Below are 26,337 nucleotides of genomic sequence, written 5' to 3' on the forward strand. Positions count from 1 at the left end.
TATTATATTTTTAACTCATTTTGTCATTTTTACATAGAAAAAATTGATTATCATTTTTCCAAATGACAACTTTAAAAATATTATTCTTCTAGTCAGCCCATAACAAATTAAGTTAGTTTGGTCGATCAAACAACTAACTTTGAGTCGAGCGGAATAAACTTTGAGTTGGCCATATCAAATTTCAAGTCGAGTGGAGCTTGGATAAACACTAAATTTTGGGACTTCGAGTTCATTGATGAAGTTAAGCTTTGCTTGACACATTTTATTATTCAATTGTTTGTTTTATTTCTTTTTAATGTGATATTAAACTTGTACTTGAAACATGAGTTTTCACGTATTAAACTAATTTATACATAAGGAAGGGATACTTGTGGATTTTAATGAAGGAATTGCGGAGGTCCTCGTTAAAAAGGTTCCATGAGTTTATGACTTTATTACACAAAGTTGGATTACAATTGAATCGCTTTATCTATTCTTCTAAGGAGAAGTTGGTTTCAAATGTTAGATTTATTCTGTTCAATCATATCAAAGCTAAGGATTAAATACTCTTGAGTGGAGGCATGCTATGCCAAAAGTTATCCCTCTTTCTATTTTATGTCATTTTTCTATTTTTATTGACCATTATTACCTTTTTAATGCGTTTGAAAGAGATTCAAAAAGAAACAATAGATACTTTATAGGTTAAAATTATATAAGATATCATTGATTCTTATTGGAGCATATTTCAATTATATTCTTAGGAAATTTTAAATATATATATATATATATATAAACCGTTCGAATAACTTTGAAAAGTCCTTTCTGTTAGAACAAAACATAAATTTACTCTACAGAAAAAAAGAATTGATAGGCACGTAAACCTTCATCAACACCATTCATATAAATTAACGTAAAAATTTGATCATGTAAATTATATTATGATAACTTTTGAGATGAAATAAATGACAACAACGATCATAATCTTATTTATAGTTACAGTAATTACTAATTTTACCTAATAGCTATTGTGTTAATTTTGAATAAAAAAAATTAACTTAAAAAACATAAAATAAAAATGACAATTTTTTAGGCCCACCATTGAAATTTACCGAAAATTTGGATGATTTTGAATAAATTAATATTTTCTGTTTAATTAATGTAAATGAGTTGTATAATTTGATGGGGTTAATATGAATAGATTTATGTTGTCAAAGGAGAGGAAGAAGTGAAGATTTGAATCTTTTAACTTATAAAATAAAATAAATAAGCATGACAACATACCATCTAAAATAGTTAGTGAAATTTTGCATGCACTCTCTCTCTCTCTCTCTCTCTCTCTCTCTCTCTCTATATATATATATATATATATATATATATATATATATATATATTAGTTTTGAAGGGTAAAAGAGGAAATATATAAGAAATGAAGGGCATAAAGAAACATAAAATTTATTGTCTAAAAATTAGAGGGAACAAATAAGGAAGTAAAAAGGTTAAAAAGAGAACTTTGTTAGACTTTAGAAAGTTGTGGGCCGACCCACATGTTCTTCATAAGGCCCTTTAGAGCCCACACGTCCTTCTACTTTTCTATAAAAGCATTCCTTCTACTCCAATTTTAGCACAATTGTTTTTTTCTTATTCGAGTTTCCACGTGGATAAATTCAACATTCTTCACACACAGAGAGAGTGAAGTGATGGAAGTTTGAACCTTTTAACATTGTATAAAAGTAGATTGTGTCATCTACGATTGGACTATATAAACTCCCTTTAACAACCAGATTTTATATATTTTATGAAGTATTAATAGAAATTATTTAATACTTTTACTATGGACATAATTTGATTCACATCAAGTCTAGTTTCTATTATCCATCTTCACCTATTCTTCTATTTCACAAATTGTTAGAATGTATGTACGTACATGTCACAATTCATAATGTTCTTTTAACTCTTTTAGTTCATTTAATAGTAAGGGTGTTTAAATAATCCAACAACTCGAACAACCTAGACTACCCATCTTTTGAGTTGAATTTTTTTTTCATATACCGTGAACCCATCGTATAATTTCAATTTACTTGAATATATCCTTATCCCTCACTTTAAAATATCAATAGACTTGTTAAGTTAATTTAGTTTTTCTTGGAAGATAATAAATGTTCAAATAAAGAAGTTTTTTCTTTAAAAAAAATGTTTTAAATGATAAAAAAATTAAAAATATTTACAAATACTATTATAGTATAGAAGGTAAAATTGTAAAATTGTAAAATAATTATAAATATTTTTGTTCATTTTATTATACGTAAAAATGACATTTTTTTAGATTCTTAAAAAAAAATATAAATCTAATTATTAACATTTATATTCCTACAATTAATAATATTAGAGTTTGAATGATTATGTAACCAATAAATATGGAAAATATTGAAAATGAACATAGATATGAAATTGGTTTAGACATTCTTTTTATCAAAAGATTATAGGTTGAGATGTATAATTGAAAGATATTATTATGTGATGGAATGAGGATAGGAGCTTATAGTTTTCTAACATCACAAACTTTTTATCATGTCTCACCCAACAAAGTGACCCACAAATGAAGGGCAAGGAGGTCCCTACTTCAAATTTGTCATTTCATTATTATGTATTTCTTTATTTGGTTTCTTCAAACACATGAAGGGTCAAGTGATTGGGTTACACTGTTTATGTTATTTTTCCAATCAATTTTCTCTTTCAATCCATATTTTTAAAATTTCATCTATGCTATGTTTGGTGGTTACTTGCCCTTTGGCTATTCCCATTTTGAGTATCTATACTAACCTACTCTGGCTGTTACCTATGTCCCATCAATTTCACTTGCGTGTCATTTCCGGATTCGGCTTTCTCCCAATTTCCATGCTCACGCTTCATCTAATTTTTCTTTTTCATTTTTCTCTTTCTTTCTTAAATTTTTTTTTTTAAAAAATAATAATAATAATAATAATAATAAATTTCTTATACATATAAATGTTATTAAAATTTTGGATTTTCATGAGTTATTGTATTCATTTTTCCATATCAGTTAACTTTTTAGGATGAGCATTCCTTTTTCGTAGCTAGGCATGTTTGCAAAAGCTCCAACATTTTGGATTACTTTTATAAAATTCAAATTACCCTATTTTTATCTTATCATGTTTAACTCCACTTCCTTTTTATACTTTACTCCTTCGTTTTTTTACGTATTCACTTTAATTCATAATATTCTACGCCATAATGTCTATTTTGGGACAAAGCAAACTCAATTGGAGGTTTAAAATGTTAATGAAACGAAAAAAAAACTCAAAGTTGGCACATAGAACCGTCGCAAAGGTGTTGAAGGGTTGCAACATTAATTTCGTTTTATACTTATTGTTGAGATACGTTTTTCACATATTTTTAGGAATTCTTCTCCACAACTCCTTGCACTCTCTTGAATAATTTGATAGAAGACTTTCATTGGTTTTTATGGATGTTTTTTAGAATATAGCGCAGCTAAGGTACTCTTATATAGCTCGAGATTCTATGTTTATCTTTTTATTTACACACTTGTGAGATTTTGAATATTTATGTCTTGTGAACTTTGTGATCAATTGAATTCTTTCTTTGAACTTATTTCTTTGATTAAACATGTTTGACAATTAACCAATTATGTTTAATCAATTATTATAGTTTTAATTCTAATACATAATTGTTAGGTATTGATCGCAAGATAATAAAAGTTAAATTAGAATTATTCATTGATTTGACAATTCCAATTTAACGACGTTAGTCTAACTAGTTTAGGATTGAATTTTCTTCGAACATTCAATTAGGCAATTCCAAATTGTTTGACCGACTTAATTTTTGCCCCAAATCTTAATGTCAATTGATTTGCATATTTTATGATACTTTTCATCTAAACATAAGGATTAATTTGATTTATAGAATGTCACTCAAACTTCTCTAGACACGGTTGTTTAGTTAAGAATTTGTTCATATGTTGCAAGGGATATAATATGCATGATGAAGCAATGGTTGAGTTGTGAATCAAAAGTAAACTAAACAAGTCCTCGACCAAGTGTTTGCCTTATTGATAAATTTAATCCAATTGTTGGGGGAAAAAATCACCCAATTCTATAGTAGGAATAAGCAGAAAAATAACAAAGAAATTAAAAGAACAATAAAAACTAAGAACACAAGAATTTACTTAAAAAACTCCTAAACCGAAGAAAAACCGTTATGTGAAAAATTATTACAATCACATACAATATTTTTCACTCCTTGTCTCCAATTATAAAACCACTCTCTTCAAAGCTTCAGATAACTTACGCCCCTTTTTACTCTCAAATTAAAAAATTACAAATTTTTTTTATTTAAATCAATACACAAAAGCTCAAAGTATATTGGATTGGAACATTTGTAAATAAAGGAGGTAAGCTCCTTTTATAAGCTTGGAGTCATCTACCCTTCTATAAAATAACTGACGTGGGATTTCCGCATCCCACATCTTGCCAAACACAACACCAACAATAATATTTCAATTTGTGTTTTTAACTTGTCATTGTTTTAATTTATTCAAGTGAAATTGAAACCAATTCAACAAATTCCTCATTTGTTACTTTACAACAAGTTGATCTTAAGGAAAAATCGATTGGTTATTTGCGGATCGATTTATTGCTACCCTAATATTACAGTGTTAGAGTGAAAAACGATACAATTATTTGGTTTGATGGAAAGCTTCGACAAAGTAACTTTCGGCCGATCAATAATCACACTAAAAATTTCAATATGTTTCTACTCTTGAGAGTAACCAATAATCACACTTAAAATTTGAAAGGACAAAGGAAGAGAAACGATAAAATTCAAAAACTATAGCTCATTTATTTAATAAAAGATAGAGAGTAATTTTGTTTGAACATTATAATGTTGTCTCTATTAAATAAAGTTATGCATGCTCTTAAATGTTGCATTTGTTTGTTTATATAAAAATTACTTCTAAGGGGAGAAACTCTATAAACTATTATAAACTTTGTATAATGGTTACATATTTGAAATTTAATTAGTTTTACCTTCCATATATATTGCTGCTCCCAAAATTTAGATAATGAAAACGTCTCACTTTTGCATGACACTTGAAATGAAAACCCTACGATTTGAAAATTAGAAACCCTATTAGGTGAATCTGCGGTAATATCAAATTCTAAAACCTCCGAGTCAATTTGATAACAATCTTAAAGAGAATGATTGGATTACCCATTTGATTGAAGACCAAGAGATAAGACTCAAGGTTTGAAAGCTCCAAAAGCAAGATGATTAGCCTTACTTGAATGTTTTGGTATGCAACTCAAACATTAATTGCAAATTCAAGAAGCTCTTTGGATAAATTTAGAATAACTACAAAGGCTAAATTTGATCCATCGTTAAAAACTATCTTAAACAACCTAGTGGCACAACTTAAATAGCCTCCCAAATAAAACTCTAAAGCGTTGTAAAAAAAATTAAATTAATCGTACTTAAATGTTATTTCAAAGGATAGAAATTAGAAAAATGTCAAAATTACATCACAATTACTAAATAAAATCCAATTAATAATTTGATGCATTGACAATTCATATCATCCTCTTTTAAAAGATTCATCTTCAAATCCAAATCAAAGCCTTGTAATAGAGTTTTGAAGACATGATCAGAAAAGGAAAAAAAAAAAAAAAAAAAGGTTTTGCTCTCCTTGGACTTCTATCTTGAATGGTTTCCCTTGCAAAGCAACCTTGTAAGATGTCAAATGTTCATACCATTGTGGATTCCATCTACTTTGGAAAGAATATTGGTTATCCCAATATTATGATTCAATTTGTAGTCATCGAAAAAATTTGGGAGATCGTTGAGCTTAATTTGTTTCAAGGTTAATGCTTTGACTTCCTACAAAAACTCAAATGAAGTTGTACCAGATAATACTTTAATGTTAAGTTCACTTAGGCAATAACAATCTCTCTTGTGTGTAGGATCAAATATAAGTGGCTCTGAGAAGATAATTTTATCTTTACGTGCTCTCAAAATTGGTTCACTCTCTCAATTTCTTTGTCCTTGCACGATATTGTCAAATTCTTCTTTAACATTCTCTTCTAACAGAGGTTCTGCCTCCCCATTCTCTTTCTCTAATTTTCATTGAAAATTGTTCATGATCTTTACTCCCATGGATTCTTCCTTCTTCATCGCGCCACAAATCTTTCTATTCTGATTCTTCTTCTTATGCATGCTCTAGCTGGGTAATTTTGCATTTTCTTCTCTAGGCGATTGATCATGCTTTGATTTGCATGCTTGTTCCATTGAGGCTCGACACATCCTACTTCGTTCCTAATTGGATTGCTTATGTGATAAATTTTCTTGTAGCATTCATAATTGTGTGAAATCTTCTAGTATAGCCTGTCTAAGCTTTGTATCTACATGTTGAAATTCAGCCCGCCTTTTTCTCAAATGAAAGATGGGTTTGAGATATTTAAGCATCTTAAAACTTATAAAATACTTAAGCATGTCTCATTCATCTAGCTGCTGGACGTGCTTGCTTCTGTTTTTTTTTCTTTTTTTTTCTTTTTTTTTCTTTCTTTTTCTCTTTTACTCTTTCCATCATGCCATCAATCCACTATTTTCTTCTCCTTTCTTCCTTTGAAACTCAGGTCTGAATTCTTCTTTTCAATTTCAATGCTTTTTTTTAAAAAAAAAACTAAATCTCACGGTTTTGAATGCATCTTCAAAATCTTTTTCCGATTTCAATTTATCCCTCGAGCGCCACACTCAATCAAAAGAAAAAATTTCTTGTTTGATTCCTCTTCAATTCACTTCCGGCTCAATTTTAGAGTCTCTGTGTTTTTTTTTTTTCTCTCTTTTCCAAACGAGAATAAAACAAAAACCTCTGATTTCCAATCACTAAAACCCCCAAATCATTACGGATTGCCTTAAGATCAAATATCTTAAACAAGAATAAATTTTTCATCCAAGATTTGAACCCTCCAGATTTACTTGAATGTTCTGACATGCAACTCGAACATAAATTGTAAGTTCAAGAACCTCTCTAGCTAAATTTAAAAGAAACTTAAAAGAAGCACAAAGACTAAATTTGATTCCTTGTCAAAAACTACTTTAAACAAGCTAAAAGAAGACGTGTAATAATCTAAGCTAAAAGGACGTGTAATAATCTCTCAATAAAACACTAACTCATTGTAAAAGTACTAAATTAACTCTTCGTAAATGTAACTAAAATTGATAAAAAATAAAATACTAAGTTAACCCTACTTAAAATGTCATTAAAAGGATAAACATTGAAAAAAAATAATAAAATTACATCAAAATTATCAAATACAATTTCATTAACAATTTGATGCATGAGCGGTGGTTGACATAGGATCAACACCCAATAGTGAATTTGTTAGAAATGGAGAAAAATGTATCCCATAAAAGAGAAAACTTGCATGTTGATACGACGATTGCCACAACAGAGTGAAAGAGTGTGGAAACAAGAGTCATGTCACGAAGATTGTCAGTCGTACTACGTCAGAAGAGGCAAAGCCGACGCGAAAACTGGATGACGTAGGCCAAGTTTTGTCTTACGTTGTCTTTCCGACTGGCACGAAACGAGGGGAAAAACCCTAAACTCAACACCCAATCAATGTGTTGACAATAAGGTATTGTCGACGTCTACATGTATGTCAACAATAGGGAACGTCCGATGCTGTGTAGAGGACATTGTCCCAACGCCACGCCAGTAGAGGCGTCTATCACCGACGCCATGGTGCATTAGGAAAACATTTTAAAATATTTTTTATTTTTTTATTTATTTATTTTTGTTATTTTTTTTTGTTATTTTTTGTTATTGAATTATGATTTGATTTAAATTCAGTCAAATTCTGAAAACAACTAACTTAAAATTAATAAAAAAATAATTTAAATATCAAACCAAATTTATATTAAAATTAATTCAAATGTTAAAAAGATATAGTAGGTTCAAAAATTACTTGAAAAATAAAAACTAAAACTAAATCTACTAAGCATGGCTGACGCCAATTTAATTTTCTCATATCTCCCAACCTACAATGACAAGAAATTAAATTTAGATATATATTACTATAAAGAAATCAAAGAACTTAAAGAGTTGAAAAATACGTACCGCAATGGAATTAAGGTCCTCTCTATGCCCAAGTCAGTTCTTCAATCTTCCTCCTTATTTCTTCCATCTGTAGGGCATTTTCTTCGTGTTTTCAGTTACTTACTTCCATTCCTTGCTCATGTTCTTCAATACATTGTTGAGCACTGTTAAAGCACGAGCTTTTAGCTCGGTAACCTCATTGGTGTGCACCGCTTAGTCATATGATGAAGACAAAGAACTGCCCAACAATTTCAATACATTTAAATATAATTCAATTGGACCCTCTATAACAATCACAATTTTAATAATTTAAACCCTAACCTATTACAAATTTCAATATTCCATTTATACATACAATTTAATTCATAAACGATTCGTATACATTTTAATTCATAAACTTTCAACAATTTCAATATACACAATCTATACATACAATTTAATATCAATCATACATTTATTTATTCATGCAACAAATTCAATATCAATCATCATACATACAATATATAATCTATACATACAATATAGATACAATATACATTCTATAGTCTACAATCTATACATAAAATATACAATCTATACTTTATTCATGCAACAAATTCAATATGAATCATACATTTATTTAGAAAAAAAATAAAAACGTAGCTTTACCAAAATGTAGAGACAGCCACGTAATATGACGACGAAAGAAGGACGATGGGCGGCAGAACACGATGACAGCGGGCAATGAGATGACGGACGACAATAGTGGACGACAACGGCAGATGGGCAACGACTCGCTCTCTCGTTCTCTAACTCCTTTTTTCTCTTTTGTGTGTGTGTGTTCTATGTTCTGTGAACACAGAACTCTTATTAACAGATGTTCTCCCAACACAGCCCGAAAACGTTGTGAGAATCCCGTAATCCTGATGTCATAAGTGAACACGTGTGATTGCTTGGGCTTAATCTCGACGTTTCACTTATGGTGTCAGGGAAAAGTTTTAAAAACTATTCAAGCTTTACAACTTCTCCCGACGTGGTCAACCTTTACATCGGCCAAATGTTGACCAATCCCGACGTCTCACTTATTACGTCAGGGAAAGGTTGAAATAATTATTTGAAGGTTCAATTTTCCCCCACATGGTCAACGCTAACGTCGGCATATTCTAACACTTTTTCGATGTCATGCACGTAAACGTCGGAAAAAACCTTAAATTAAAATAATAATTTTCATTTGCTCCGATGCCATACACTTCCACATCAGGTGTAATTGGGTCATCCCAATGTGTACTTTCAGGGCGTTGGGGAAATCGGAAATTATTATTTTAATTTAATAGGTTGCCCTGACGTTTAAGTGCATGGTGTTAAGGAAGCATCAGACTATGCCGATGTCTTCAACACTACGTCGGGACAGAGGATCACTATCGACACAGACTTTACTGTGTCGGCGTAAGCTTTGTTTCTCTACTTTGTCTATTCTAATGCATTTTTGTGCATCAAGATAATTCCTTTTTCTTGTAGTGAATGAAGAATAAGTAGATGCTTTGAGACCCATTGTTATGGTTGAATTGGTAATTTATCTCTCTCTATATATTAATGTTTATTTCTAAATTAAAACTGCAGCACTTTATTTAATCTCATTTTAAATTACTTTTAGTGGTGAAAAAGAACATAGTCGATCATTTTTCATCAAAGTGTATTAGTACCTATGAAATTTGTAGTTCGAATCTCACTACTCAATTATACTAAAAAGGAGTTACTCTTAGTGTAACGACCCAACTCCTTATACTAAGCCGAAGTCATTACTAATTTGAAAGATAAACAAAATTTGTAAAATTAAAATAGTAAAAGAAATAAAACAAAACCTCGAATTTCTCATTAAAAGCATAAATGTACATAAATAAATTAAAACAAATCCTATCTCAGGCCCTACTAGTTTTAAAGGGAAAGAAAAACAAAGAAATAAATAAAATAGAATGAAATCAAATCAAATCAAATGAAATATCAACTCTGAAATCTGACACATGACGTAAGCGAAAGCAAACGTATCCCTATGGCTCGCCACGGTCACTTCTGGTCATTCGCCAGCTTTCCTTTGCTCTTACCTCTGTTTTTGCCTGAAAAATAGAAATGGAAAGAGTGAGTATAAAAATACTCAGTAAGGAACCCACTACTAGTCCCGCTAGGTGCCTGTTAACTTTCTATTAGAGTCCTGAAGAGTGGTACCCCTGAACTGGCACATTCCCAAACACGTGCAATCTGTGATCCCGTAGGAACAAGCTAGTCTTTGGTGAACCCAAGGGAACACCTAAGACGATCGAACTATGAGTGATCCCGTCGAATCACTCAAATCATGTCTATATCAATGTCAATGTTAGACTAGTGGTCTCGTCGGACTACGCAGTCATAAGTGTGAGCGATCCCGTTGGATCTCTCAAATCATGTATGTATCAATGTCAATGTCAGACTGGTGATCCCATCGGACTACACAGTCGTCAAAAAGAGTGGTGATCCTGAAGGACACTCATGTGGGTACGACTCTAATAGGTAAAGCTAACATACACCCTATCCATAGCATGCACATAACATAGCATCATCATAACATATCATATCATAATATGTCATACCATAACAAATCATACCATAACATATCATATCATGTCATCCTCAACCACAAAACTATGTGTAGTCGGTAACATCGACATAGTATCAGCGCTAACCATAAAGTCAACCAGCATAAGCAATTACTGTATCAGCCTCCCTCTCAATAACCTCAAGTTACCATTGATACATAACCATATATTCATACATGCGGTTTCTCTAAAGTAACTTGAAGGTCTAGTAGTAGAATCTCTTACCTGAAGATTTGCTCAAACAAATACTAACAGTAAAATCATGCTTTCCAAGCAGTGAAGTCCTAAATGGTCAGAAAACAACAATTTAATAACCTATCCTTCACAAAATTAAAGTCCAACAAAATCCATTCGAAGTAACTTATCCAAGATTAAGGTTCCAACAATTTTCTTTAACTAGAAAGAGTTCCACAGTCCAAACTCCAATTGGTCCAACCGGTCCTTTAGAATAAATAATAATTTAATTTAATCCAAAATTTAAATCATTTAAGTCCAAAAATTAATCTTGGTTAGGCATACCAAAACTCAATCAAAACTTACCAAAACAGGAGAAAATGACCCAAAACAAGCTTGTGGTTCACAAAAGCTTGGTGGCTCGGCTGGGAGGTAGACGCGGCTCGCGACTGAAGGCAGGCGCGGGCGCTGCTCACGCAGGCGGCTGACACAGGTGCGGGTTCGATTCACGAAGAAGGGGGCGTGGGTCGGGTTGGTTCGCGGAGAAGAGGTGCAGGTCGGGTTCGGTTTCGCGACGACGCACAACACAATTGACGGCTTCGGCGGTGCGAAGGACAGGAAGCTTGGTGACTTGCGATGGTCCTGCTACTCGGTGGAAGGGCGAGCGAAGAAGATCGACGGCGGCGTTCGGCGGCTTGGCTCAAAGCAGACGGCTGACGAATCACGACTGAAAACGAAAAGATCTGCGGCTAGGCTTCGGCTTGGTTGCTTCGAACGACCGGTTGACCAAGGCAACAGTGCGACGGAGCGACAATGGCGGGGAGGATTAGGGTTAGGGTTTTCCTCTCTTCTCTTCCTTTGCGAAGAAGATGATGGAGCATTAAATGCTCACATCACAATACTCTATTTAAATAAATAAAAAAAAACATTATTTCCCTTTCCTTTTCCTATTTTAATCCAACCAAAACAAACCTTCTCTCTCTTCATTTAAAACCTATCATATCTCTCTTTTTAAACCAATAATAAAACAAATATTCTCTCTCCTCAACCAATCCAATCACCTTTATCTCATTCAAATATCTTTTCATAAATAATTATATTAATTTCATGATACAATTATTAAATCCTGAAATTCAATAATACACCTAAACATAATTAAATCAACCCACCTTAATTATCCAATTAGATATTTCTCCAAAATATCTAAAATTTCTACTTTCCCCAAACCAATTACTCCAAGAAAAATTTAAATAACACCCAAAATTCAAAATTAAACTTAAAATAATTAAAATTAAATTACCTCAAATTTTGGGTGTTACACTTAATAATATATTATTTTGTTTTGTAATATTTAAATATAAAAAGTCAACTATATAATCTTTACTCGTACAAGGTATGTTAGTATTTTCTAGTAAAATTAAATTAGGCTTTGACATAAATAAACTCCCGTCTTCCTTATGCCCATTTTGTGTCTAGGAGTGATATCTTTCTTAATCTAAATCTCGTTATTTTTGTTATTTTTGTTTCTTCCATTCTTATTTTATATCAATTATATACCCTTCAATCTAAAATCATCTTGACACGTGAAATTTGATTCATCAAATTTGAGACCTTATTATTTCATACTTTTAATGATCTATTATTAGGAGCATTGGTAAGTTGATCCTCAAGTAATTTGCTACAAATCAAATATATAATATTTAAACTCTGTGATCATTTTATTTTTCGTTTTTTTTTTTAAATTAATTCTATAAACCATACTTCTACCTTTTACTTTCTTCCTTCGTCATATACATTTTATCAATCATTTTTCAAATTTAAAATTTGGTTAAAAATTCAACAAGTACGTAAGAAAAATACAAATTATTGTGTGATATTGGAAGAAAATATGCTTAATTTTAAAAAACCAGAAACAAAAAAATAATCGGCTACTAAACGACTTCTTGAGTTTCTCATAATTGAACGACCCAAAAATAACATGTATTTTTTACAATTGGCTAGTCTTAAGAATACTAAACAATTACTTTAAGGTAATTGTGACGAATGTTTTATAAGACTAGTAATTTAATATGTGGCAACATTTTTAAAAATTATAATAATTACAAAAATTTATTAATATATAATAAACTTTATATAGACTTTAAATTTTGAATCTAAACTTTACTGTATCAAATTATTTTACATTCTTGTATTATATATATGCAAATACTTTATATTTGATTGTTATATTTGCAACTTCACCATTCTTGTAAACGTATTTTAACTATTAATTGGAGTGTTTAGTAAGGATTATCTTAAGACTATAATAACCACTTATTGCTAAAGTAAATATTATTTTGTATTCTCCAATTTGCTAAAGTCAAAAACTCTATTTATAACGATACTTACTACTTGTGCTATTTTACATTTGACGCATTTTTATTTTCTTGTTTACGTTGTTTACTATTTTCTAAAAAATTAAAATAATTTATACATTAAACAAATACAATTATAACTCAAATTAAAATAATTTATATTTGAATCACAAATTATTATAATTCACAAAATTTGTAGTGGAAAAGGCAAGGTGAGAAGTGATAATGTTTTTTAGTTGGTTCATATAGATACCTTTCCACTACTCCAACGTCACACTGTAGGTTGGTAAATTTGAATCTCTACCGCAATTAATATTCACATATTTAAGTTTTTTTTTTAAAAAAAAAAAAAAGAAGCTCATGCAGTTGTGTTTCTTAAGGGGGTATTTTGGTCAAAGGGTAAAAAATGTGGCAGTTAGGTAATAAAAGAAGAAAGGGAAGGTTAAATAGAAAAAGAGAGAGAGAGAGAAAGAGAGAGAGATAGGAGTGAATAATAGGATGTAGGTCTAGTTCTGTAGTGACGTGATGTCATTACCTCATCTTCCCAGGGCTTTCGTCATCCTTGATTGTTCTTTTTGCTCTTTTGCTTCCTTTTTCATCCTTTCATTCCTTAATTCTATAATTAATTTTCACTTCCTTTCTAATCCTTTCTTTTCTAAATAACTCCAATTATACATATATATAATACTAATATAACTCCACTTACTTTTAAATATTATAAATCACACTACATTTATTAAGGCTGATAAAATGTAAAATTTTATTATATTTATAAATATTTTTATTTAAAATTAATAATTGTTTTATGTATATGTTGTTAAAATATTTATTTAGCTACAAGCCTCTAAAAAGATATAGAGTTACTATTTTGTTTAATTAATAAAAGAATTAGAGAGTGACATAAATGTATACTGTAGTTTTTATTTTATTTATTTAAAAGCAAATAAATGTAACCTTCCTTTCTTCAACCACTATTTTGGCAATATGTAATTGTTTCAATTCTTTTAAGATAACAACATGATTTCACAAATTAGGTTTATTATAATTTACTCCATATTTGAGATAATTATTTATATCTAAAAGTTATAGTATAAAAATTTGGGTCAAAATCTTGAAATTTCAAAATTCAGAATTTTCAATGGTGAAAATCCAAACCACATATTTTCATTCAAATATTTTCTATTGTGTTTTCTCATATTTTAAGCTCAAACTTTATTAATGTGAGTTTTTTAATATTCTTCTCATTTTCTCTCCAACTGGTTTATCTGCTTATAAAAGTTTTATATTTCTAATAAATAATTTACAGTTATTTTATGTGTAAATATTTTTATGTTCCTTTAATTATGTAATTAATTTTTACAATATTTGATATTATTTACTAGTTTATTTTTCATTTATTTAAAATTTATGCTCTTGCATCAAAACATTTACACACAAACAACATACATCTGAATTAATATATTGTCTTTTAACTTCTAGAAACCATGATCAAGGATGATTCATTGGGATCTAATTTAGCTACAATTAAAATATCATCGATTAATTATAACGATTATCGTCCAATTTTATAGGGTTTTTTGAACTTTCGTCAACATTTCCATTGACATCAATTTCAAACTTTGCCTAGAATTAAGTTTAATAAATACTATTTCAACATTCTATTTACTACTATATTCGTTTTTTTCCTTAGTTTTTTTGTTGCAACGTTTATTATTTTCAATCTAAACAAAAATAGTTCGTAAGTAGTTAAATATAAATAAATAAATAAATAAATAAATAGTTTTATGTGATAAATTTGACTCTAACAAAAGTAGGTTTGGATTTTGATTTTATATATAATCATAGAAGTTAGTATTTGTTTATTTTTTGGTGGGTGATATTGATAATATGTGAATAATTTTAGGTGCAAAAGGAAAGAGGACATTTGGAGGGGTTGGGAGGTTTGTCAAGTAGGTAGCTGCCTTGCATTTATATCAACAAAAATCAGACAACCAAATCCCATTTAGATTATATTGGCTTTTTTCATTAATATTTATTATTATTATTGTTATTATTATCCAATTTTACTATTCTACTTCTTCTCTCTCTCTCTCCCTCTATATTGACACGTTGTTTTTTTCTTTATCATTTTTCCATCTTCTTCTTCTTCTTCTTCTCTTCTCTTACATGTTTTTCATTGATTTTCAAACACACATATATGGTTGCTTGTGTTTCATGGAATAAGTTTGGTTGTTGCTTCATATTTAAAATAATCACTCTCCACCCATATAAAATTTAGGATTTAAATGATAATGAAAGTTGAACCGATGATGATAGACATTTAGTTTCTTTTTGTTCTATTTTTCCTATTTTTATTATTTCTAGCCATAATTAAAAGGTTAACGTTTACTAACAGCTTAAATAAAATGAAATTAAATTATTAACTATTTGGGATAGCTTTTTTTCCTTAAACTTCTTTTTCATATATTTTATATATATTTAATCTCTAAATTTTTACATTTTAAAATTATATGTAATTTTTAATGTTAACTGTAACGATCTAACTCTTTGTACTAAACTGAGATCATTACTAAAAAGAAACAATAACAATAAACACTTTCTTGAAAAGAGGAAACTATATTTTCATTAAAAACAAAATATTAAACAATGATACATAGGCGCAGAAGCAAAATTGAGTCCCCATATGGCATGCCACAGATTCTTCTTTGTCACTCGCCAACTTTTCTCTATCTTTACCTTTTCCTGAAATATTAAACATAGAAAAAGTAAGTATAAACATATACCCAATAAGGAACCCAGCTACTAGTCCCGCTAGATGTCTGATAACTTTCCATTAGAGTTCTGTAAAGAAGTATCCCTGAACTGGCACGTTCCCAAACACATGCAATCTGTGATCCAGTAGAAATATATCTGGTCTTCGGTGAACCCAAAGGAACACCTAGGACAAACTGGTCTTTAGTGTACCCGATGAAAACACTAAGACAATCGGGTTGTGAGTGATCCCGTCAAATCACTCGTAATCATGTCTATGTCATATTGGACTGGTGATCTCGTCAGACTATAGTCATAAAAAGGTGATCCTGAGGGACACCCATGTGGTTATGACTCTAATAAATAAAGTTAACAGAACGTTCATCCATAGCATGTACATAATATAACATCATAAACATGACATGAGTATTAATCTTAACGTCATTAATCATGTGATTAATATACACTACAAGAAACGGGGGTACTCCCGACGCACCAATACGTCGGCGAAAATGCAAAGTACGTCGGAAAAGGATATCCCGACGTACAAAACGGCGTCGGGAAGCACGTCGGGAGAAATGCGTTGCGAGAGGCTTTCCCGACGCCGTACCAAAGCAGCGTCGGGAAAGGCTTTCCCGACGCCGGGAGATGCGTCGGCATATCCCGCGTCGGGAAAACCTTTCCCGACGCCGTCTATGCCGACGCATCTCACGGCGTCGGGAAAGCCTATTTTCCGACGTTTTTTTCCCGACGTAATGAACGTCGGGAAATATTTTTTTATATATTTTTTAAAATATTTTATTTTTACTTTTTTCCTTATAATATTTTGCTCAAACATTCACAATGATGTTCAGATTGCTCAAAAAAATTTCGCGACGTTTTGGATTAAATTAAAATAAATTAATAAATATACAAACACAAATTAAAAAAATAGAATTAAAATTAATAATACGAATAAGTTGACTACAACAAAATATAGTTCTCAATATAGAAAAAACATAAACATAATGAAGCTAGGGATCATGTGGTGGTCCCTGTTGTGCACGAGTTAGGTCTTCAATCATCTTTTTCATAGCTTCCACTTGTGAAGCTAATGCTTGGTGATTTCTATCTTGTACTTCAATCCGTTCCAAAGCTTCATGAAGTTTAGCTTGTAATTCAATCTCTTTTTGTGTGGACTGTGAACAAGATGTCGACGAACTGCTTGCACTTGCCGTTCTGCGGGCCTTCGGCTTGGGTCCCCAACCAAGGCCTTTTGAGTAGCCTGGTCGTCTACCCAACACCTGATCGCATATCTCATCCTCAGAGAGTGGCTGACTACCCTCTGGGATAGGCTGGGATTGGAGTTCCAGCATTTGATTCTGCAACAAATTTAAAAATTATGTTAGGTAACGCGCAAAAATATATAATAAAAGTGGATAATTAATAAGGGTATAACTTACATGCGCATCCTCGGCGGCTTGCGACACGAATGTCCCAGCTCGAACGTGTGTTTCCCGGAACAATTCCACACGATCGACCGGCTGCCCTCTTCTTTCAGCGAGCTCATGCTGTCGTTGTAGAAACGACTTGGACCCGCTACTATGATTGTAAGGCTGCTTCTGTCTAGCAGCCTTGTTTGTCCGTGATTGCTCCTGCATTAAAACAATTATATTGTTTATTTCTTATACATATAAAAACTTGTTATCATAATTAATCATGACAAATACCTGGAATGCACGGCTGATATAATGGTCGCAGAGGAAGTGTCAATCCTCATCACGTCCAACCAATGCGTTTGGTGGGTTGGCACGAGCCTCCTCCGGGTCGCTGTACTTTTTGAAATGTTTATGACAGTCGGCCCGGAACTCTTTAAAGGTCGTGAGCATCTGATGCTCAACAAACCTGTTCATTGCTTGATCATTGAAATCAAGCACAAAGAATCGCTGCACATTACAAACATAACACATTAGATTGGCTAAAGTTAGATATGTTTCAAATGAAATCATATATAAATGTGTAGTGCATTTAATTACCTGGAGGTCGCCCTTGACGACCTCAATGTATTCTCTTCCAACGTCCGTCCACTTAAGACAGCGGACGGGAAATGTCTTTCGCACGCACACGCCTATCGCCTGGCTGAAGCGAACGGCGTGTGGAGAAATAGGCTTCTCCGCTCCAGGGGCGATCGTCATCGGAATGCGCCCATTTATTGCAACGTGGCGCTCTAACTCCAAGAGTCGAGACTGCGCACGTCTCCTAGGAGTCGGAGTCGTTTGTTGAGAAGAAGACTCTGCTCAATAAATAGACAATAACATATAAAGTTAGAAAAAAGAACATGAAATATTTGTAAGTTAAAATGAAGAAAATTCTTAGACTCACCCGTATTGTCGCCCACAGATGATGACCCTCCCGCGATGTTATTATCTAAATCGTCCTCAAACTGGAGGAACATATCGTCCGTCTCCATAAAATTTGATGGTCGATATGACATAATGGCTATGGACATAGAAAACAAACATTTTCAATTTAACTTAAACCTCCCTCTCCCCAGATAAGTAGTAATTCCATTTCATAATAATTACACGACCACTGTACACAAGATAATCTTCCCCATAGAATTTCTATCAGATCAAGACATCTCGGTATAGACTTAAGCATATTCAAAAATCTCATGCTAAAACTTTAACTTTCTTAAGTTAGCATGCTTATGAAAAAAGAAACTCTTGCATTAAGCAAGTCTCAAATCTAGCTTTGCTTTAAATTATCTCTTTGCTCTAATATTTTCAGAAACTTAGCATTCTAACACATTCTCATAAATCTCATGTTTTAAGAAATATGTTGAGTAGACCCATTAAAACCATCCGTATATAAGATTGAAGAATGTTAAACATTTTGTATAAACACAAAATTAAAAGTTTATTAGGTATTTCTCAAAGTTCAAACGACTAAGTAATTGGAGATCCTAAATCACAATCTCAAATTCAATAAACACCCCCCCCCCCCCCAATTCAATATAACCTCAAAAATCTCTACACATTCAAATTTTTTATCAATCTCAAATTCAATTTCAACTTCAATCTCAACGTCAATCTTAAATCCTAAAACCACTTCAAATTCAAATTCAACACTAAAACCTAAAACTAATTCAAAATCTATATCCTAAAACTATTTCAAAATCTAAATTCTAAAACTAATCCTAAAACTAATTAACTAAAGCAAAACTAAAACAAAAACAAAAAAACAAACAAACCCAAAACTAATTTTTATCAAAAAAAACCCTAATTCCCGACGTTGTTGAGGGCGTCGGGAAAGCCCTTATTCCCGACGTTCTTTATGCCGACGTGCTTTTCGACGTCGGGAATTCTCCATTTTCTTGTAGTGATACCATGCATCATCATGCATCAACGTAAATCAGTCATAAACATAATATCAGTTATCGTCATCAACAATCCATATAAATGTCAGTCATTATCAATAGCATCAAGTTATGCATTTTAGTTACCATCAATGCATAATCATAATTACATGTGGTCTCTTAAACTAGTGAGGCGGCGACGACAACATAGGGTTATCTTAGTGAATGAGATAACATTCTTCTTTTTCATTTTATTTGTAACTTAAGCATTTCAATGTTATTTATAGACCCAAATAATAACAATAATATTTATTATTATTATTTTCTTTTCCTTTTAGGATATATATATATATATATATATATATATATATATATATATAATACAAAAATATCATATATCTTTATTTCCATTATCTTTTCTCAATAAATTTCTTAAATGCATAAAATCTTAGGCATTTATAACCATTAATAATAATAATAATAATAATAATAATAATACTTCTTTATTATTATTATTTTTCTCTCACCAAAATCTATAATAAATACATATTTACTTTAAACAATCATTCTCTCTTCTAAATAAATATATATTTTCTCATCCAATCAAATCAATCATCTTCCTCTTCATGGATTATTTTTTTTTCCAAATAAATATAATTATATTCCGTCATATGATTAACTTCACTTTTTCATATTAATTATTTATACAAAACCAAATAATTAATATCGTATTTCACCAAAAATCCCAAATTATTAATAATATATATATATATATATATATATATATATATATATATATATATATATTCAATTAAATTCAATTCCACCAAACCAACTGTTCACTCCAAAATCTCAAATTAACTTAAATCATTAATTCTTTTTAATCAGTCAAATCTTTTCCAATAAATCACTCCTAAAATTCCAACATGAATTATCTTAACTCAACCATTAAATTCTGGCTCCAATCCTCAAAATAACGTCTAATAAATTAAATCTAATTAAACAAAATTAACATAATTAACTCCAAAATTATCTTGATTTTTGGGCGTTACAATCTTCCCTTCTTTAAGAAACTTTCGTCTTCGAAAGTTCTAATCTTTGAACAACTTGGGATACTGGGCTCTCATGTCTTAATTAATAATAATATCTACCAAACTCCGTAATCTTTAATTAAATATACACACCCATATATATATATAATTAATCCAACACAAAACAACCGAATACATTCCTTAGCTTCGAATTTTAATTAATCTAACACCTAATAAATTCCATAACTTCCGATTTCACTTAATGTAATACCCATAATAAGTTCTTTAAATTTATGAGGTTTTAAATTTATGAGGTGTTACGTTAACTGAATAAAAATGTGATACATTTATTCATTTACTACTTAAAATATGATACACTTTTGGATTATAGCTAACAATCACGTAGAAAAATATGGCTTATGAAAGAGTTTTAGGTATTGGATAGATTTAGTTTTCAAATAGGAGAATTGTTGTCAAAAATGATAAAACGGGTAAAATATTTATTTTTCATGAAAAAGTTGCATGCAGTAGATTTTTTTAATCAACATTTTTCATTTTTATTTTATTCTAAAAAACCACTTATAAATAGTTACTCTTAAAAGTGCTTTTTAGGAAAGAAAAAAAAAAATATAGTAGAGGGTTTTTGTAACGACCCAACTCTTTATACTAAGCTGAGGTCGTTACTAAAACGGAACGACAATGACAAGAGACACTTTTTTGAAACGAGGGAAGAATAAATTTTCATTAAAAACGGAATATTAAAACACTGAAACATAAACGCGGAAGCAAAACTGAGTCCCCATATGGCATGTCACGGATCCTTCTCTGTCGCTCGCCAGCTTTCCTCTACCTTTACCTTCGCCTGAAATGTTAAACATAGAAAGAGTGAGTATAAACATATACTCAGTAAGGGACCTACTACTAGTCCCGCTAGGTGTCTGTTAACTTCCCATTAGAGTCCTGAAAATGGTACCCAATCTCTGGCACGTTCCCGAACACGTGCAACATGCGCTCCCGTAGGAACGAAAATCTGGTCTTCGGTGTCCCGGGGGAGCACCTAGGACATGCTGGTCTGTAGTGAACCCGGGGGTAACACTAAGACAATCGGGATGCGAGGACCCCGTCGAATCACTCGAATCATATCTATATACATGCTAGACTGGCGTCCCGTCGAACCACACAGTCCTAAATAGGTGGTGATCCCGAAGGACACCCATGCAGGTACGACTCTAATAGACAAAGTTAACAGAACACCCTATCCATAGCATGTAGCATAACATAACATCATAACATGGCATGAGTATTAATCTTAACGTCCTTAATCATGTGATTAATATATCATGCATTAACAATCATCAACATCAATCTATCAGTCCTTAACATAACATCAGTCATCATCATCAACCATCAACATAATAATCTCAGTCATCATCATCAACATCAACTATCATCATCAATCATCAACATAATAATCTCAGTCATCATCATCAACATCAACTGTCATCATAAATCATCAACATAATAATCTCAGTCATCATCATCAACATCAACTATCATCATAATCTCGGTATAATCATTATCATCAAATTATGCATTTTAGCTACCATCAATGCATAATCATAATTACATGCGGTCTCTTGAATTCAGTTCGAAGGTCTAGTAGGAGAATCTCTTACCTGGAGATTTTAGCCAAACAAAGGTACTCCTTAGTTGACAGTAAAATTCTCCAATTAACTTGATCCTAATCATAAAAGGAACACTTAGTATCTTAATTAATGAAATTGGCAATTGACTAACACCCAAAAATTCTCCCAAATTAACTTTCTAAAAATTGGGTTGAAACCAATTCAACCTTGATTGGGAAAAATCCAAGATTTAGATCTTAAAAAGTTTAGCCAATTGAACCTTTAAAGAAACCTCAAATAGATCCAAAATTAAATTAATAAAATATTAATTTAATTTCATTAGCTTACCAAGGTTACTCAGATGGAGGTTGGAAAATCCTCTTATCCTTGATGAAAAATTCATCACTTTAAATCCTCAAGCTTCCAAAGAGACCAATCTTAACTTTAACTGAGGCGGCGACAACAGAGGGTTATCTTAGAGAAGAAGATAAAGAACCTTTTTCTTTTTCCTTTATTTCCATCTTAAGCATTCTAATGCTATTTATAGACTCACATAATAACAATAATAATAATAATTATTATTTCCTTTTCCTTTTCCTTTTAGGATATATATAATAACAATAATATTTATTATTATTATTTTCTTTTCCTTTTCCTTTTAGGATATATATATAATACCAAAAAAATATACATATATCTTTATTCCCATTATCTTTCCTAAATCAATGCCTTAATCTTAGGCATTTACAACTATTAGTAATAATAATAATACTTCTTTATTATTATTATTTTTCTCTCACCAAAATCTACAATAAATATATATTTATTTAAACCATTATTCTCTCTTGCAAATAAATATATATCTTTTTTGTCCAATCAAATCAACCATCTCTCTCCTTATGGATTATCTTCTTTTCCAAACAAATATAATTATATTCCATCATATAATTAACTTCACTTTTCCATATTATTAATTAAATATATATATCCATATATATATACTCAATTAATTACAATTCCACAAAAACTAACTTTTCCCTCCAAAATCTCAAATTAACTTAAGTCCTCAATTAATTTAATCAATCAAATCTTTTCCAATAAATCACTTATAACTTCCAACATGAATTGTCTTAAACCAACCATAACAACTTCACTCCATAATCAAGATTTATCTTTCTGCAGAATAATTAATTATCATCCACAATAATTAATTATTATTTACCTTTCTTCCAAAATAATTAATTATCTTCTACAATAATTAATTATTATTTATCTTTCTCCAAAATAATTAATTATCTTCCACAATAATTAATTATTGTCTATCTTTCTCCAAAGTAATTATCCTTTTACAAATAATTAATTATTGTTTATCTTTCTCCAAAGTAATTATCCTTTTACAAATAATTAATTATTGTTTATCTTTCTCCAAAGTAATTAATTATCCTTTTACAAATAATTATATTTTCCCAAAATATAATTATTTTACTTTTTCTCCTTTAATAAATATCCTTTCTCCAAAACACAACTATTTTTTCCTTAAATAATTATATTTCAACAAATATAATTATCGTTTCCTTTAACATAATAATTATATATATATTTCCACATATACATATAATTATTCAATCTCCAACAAACTTTCCACCCCACAATTTAATTAAATAACATCCATAATTATTTAATTAAATTCAACTCCAACAACACTAAAAATCCACAACTTTACTTAATATTCTTAACCTACCATTTAAACAAAAACTTAACAAACACCACATGCCAAAACCTTTAATTAATTAAATATTCATCCAAGAAATATTTAATTAATTTCAATTCCCACCTAAATCAAATAATTCTCATTAAATGGATTCAAAATAACGCCCAATAAATTATCTTAATTTTTGGGGCGTTACAGTTTTCAACCAAGATCTTGCTTTAATCGATATTAAATTGACTAATTAAATGTTTGAAGCGGTTGTGCTACATTCAATCGGTACTTAATAAGTACTTTAGATCATGAGATCAATGTTCAAATCTCACCCGTGACATGTACTAAATAAATATTTGAAGGGGTTGTTTGGGTTATTTGTTTTTAACTAAAATTTACTGTCTTTTTTATAAAAAGAAATAGCAAAAAAATCTAGTGGTAAATTGTAATTTTAAATGTAAAAAAATAAAAAATAATTTTGTAATGGTAAAATGTTTAATAGGCTGGTACATACTTAGTTGAGTTGTATTTTTATGTTGAACTATGAAAATGGAAATAAAAAAAAAAAAAAGAAAAAAGAAAAAGGAAAAAAATGGTATTTAAGAAAATGAGGGTGAAGGAGGAACTAAAGAAAGTTATGGAGAAGCAAACTTCCATTTTGTCTTTGTCTTTGATGAGGTGGGGTTGCATCTTGCAGGTGCTAATGTGGGGGGACGATTAATTCATACTTCAGCATCAGATGTTGGCCACGTCACCCTTTTATTTTAATATTTTAATATTTTAATATTTTAATATTAATTTTAATTTTTAGGACCCTCCCCCAAAATATAAACTAAAACTTTTGCTTTTTGGTGGGCGTCTGGGTTGAAGAAGAAGAATCCCAAGACCACGTGGGTCACCCAGGTAGGACAGACAGAACCGTGACAGCCCCAAAATTACATAGCGCCTCCCGACTCTGATTGGACTCTCTCCCAGCAGCTTCAATTGTCTATGCCCGTTATTTTTCACGCTTCTTACCGCCCTTCTCATCTTAATCTCACCCTCCTCTCTCGTTAACGCTTTTCTGGCACCTACCTTCTTTATTTTTATTTTATCCAATTGCAAATTTTGTGGGCTGATTCTTTTTTTTTTTTTTTTTTATTTATTTATTATCATTATTATTTGCACTTCGTCCTTGACCCTTGGATTGACCCTAGACTACTTCTGTACTTTCTTCAACTATTACAATCTTGGTTTCAAATAGTTTCTTTTAACACATTTTTCTAATTTTTGTATTTTTATATACTTTTCAAATCTCACTATATGCATTTTGTTTGTCACTCTAAATTCTACCCTCCATACAAATATATCTTCTCTCCAAAAAGTATATGACAAAATAGTAACCCATTTAGACCTACCTATATTTCTTTTTAAAGTTTGAAGTGAAATTATATAATCCATCTCTTGTTCATGTGTATTCTTATTTCCCTCTCGCTCTACTATTTACCTTCAAATGTAATAAGCTCACTAGCTTGTAGTAGTGTAGTGTAGTGTAGTTTGTCTCCAAGTAACACGTTATTTTGGGAGAGTTTCTTATCTACTTCATTTAAATATCATGACCATAATTTCTTTTTAAAAAATTGCAATTAATTAGTGGTTAAATAAACATACAAGCATAACCCTCCTTAAAAAATCGATAATACCCTACTAGAATAAGATGAAAGGCAATGAACAACAAAATTAATTTTTGTAACCAAAGTGCAAGTAGCAAAATTATACTTAATGAAAGAGCTAACACTAACTTAACATGTAAGAAACCAGAGAGAGAGAGGCTACAACAACATTTTTAGATAATAAAGTAACTTCTTGCAGAAAAAAAGAAAAAAGAATGAGATTATTCTATTTCAATCTTTTTTTTTTTCTTCCACACTTACTCAACCCAAGGAAAGAAGTATAGAGATGAACTTACTTTGATGATCAATATATGCAAACTCAAGATATATTCCACACGATAGCTAGCTTCACCAGAACTTCTTCAATAATTTTACGGTCTAAATATAATCACAGAAGAAACAAATAAATATATAAGCATGTGCTTTGTAAACAAAAAATGTGTAAAAAATATGTAACATATTTTGATTTATGACCATGGTATCTTTCTATAACTTTCACATTTTAAGACTACGTTAGTTTGCAAACATCAACTTCACGATCAACTATACCAACAAACAATCTTAAAAGCAAGATAATTATATAAAAAAGCTAAAAAAAAAAAAGAAAAAAGAAAAAAAAGAGGTATATGAAACTCTCATCAAACACAAACTGAAGTTGGAGATATAGTTGAGTTCATCTAATACAATTTGAGATCAAACTTCGATTGACACAAAATGTTACTGTTTGTGTTGATAATAATCAAACCTGTTAAATCTTAACAACATTATTTCATAATATAGAAAAGTTAATTTCTCACGCATTTTAAATAGTTAACGAAATTAAACATGTATTTTCATACCAACAAAATTTAAAATATTATTTGGATCTTTTTCACCTTTGACTCTAGCTTAAATTATAGCATATACTGTGTACAACCATTTGTAACAGCTATAATTAAGTATAGAAAATACTATTTTTATATCCTTAGTGCTATAATATTTACCAGTTT

General features: G+C 30.5%; 1 protein-coding gene and 1 long non-coding RNA gene across 2 annotated transcripts; both read right to left on the bottom strand.

Annotated features, from left to right (window-relative positions):
• Nucleotides 1-16,923: 16,923 nt before the first annotated feature.
• On the bottom strand, nucleotides 16,924-18,983 carry LOC127144267 (uncharacterized). Its single transcript, XM_051079974.1, has 4 exons — nucleotides 18,363-18,983; nucleotides 17,711-17,926; nucleotides 17,444-17,635; nucleotides 16,924-17,362 (listed from the first exon to the last, which is right to left on the bottom strand). The coding sequence occupies exons 2-4, from the start codon at nucleotides 17,758-17,760 to the stop codon at nucleotides 17,092-17,094; spliced, it is 513 nt and encodes a 170-aa protein (XP_050935931.1). The 5' UTR covers nucleotides 17,761-17,926; nucleotides 18,363-18,983; the 3' UTR covers nucleotides 16,924-17,091.
• A 2,112-nt stretch (nucleotides 18,984-21,095) lies between these two features.
• On the bottom strand, nucleotides 21,096-22,462 carry LOC127144285 (uncharacterized). The gene is made up of 3 exons (XR_007815904.1): nucleotides 22,343-22,462; nucleotides 22,046-22,110; nucleotides 21,096-21,231 (listed from the first exon to the last, which is right to left on the bottom strand). It is a non-coding gene; the product is annotated as an uncharacterized LOC127144285 (long non-coding RNA).
• Nucleotides 22,463-26,337: the final 3,875 nt, after the last annotated feature.

This window comes from Cucumis melo, chromosome 12 (assembly GCF_025177605.1).
Source record: "Cucumis melo cultivar AY chromosome 12, USDA_Cmelo_AY_1.0, whole genome shotgun sequence".
NCBI lineage: Eukaryota > Viridiplantae > Streptophyta > Magnoliopsida > Cucurbitales > Cucurbitaceae > Cucumis > Cucumis melo.

Bases quoted from the DNA above. Each gene is read 5' to 3' on its own strand.
- LOC127144267 (XM_051079974.1), bottom strand. From the start codon at position 17,760: ATGAGGATTGACACTTCCTCTGCGACCATTATATCAGCCGTGCATTCC. The intron at 17,636-17,710 runs GTATTTGTCATG...GTTTTAATGCAG, and splicing joins ATATCAGCCGTGCATTCCAG to GAGCAATCACGGACAAACAA. The intron at 17,363-17,443 runs GTAAGTTATACC...AATTTGTTGCAG, and splicing joins AAGCCGCCGAGGATGCGCAT to AATCAAATGCTGGAACTCCA.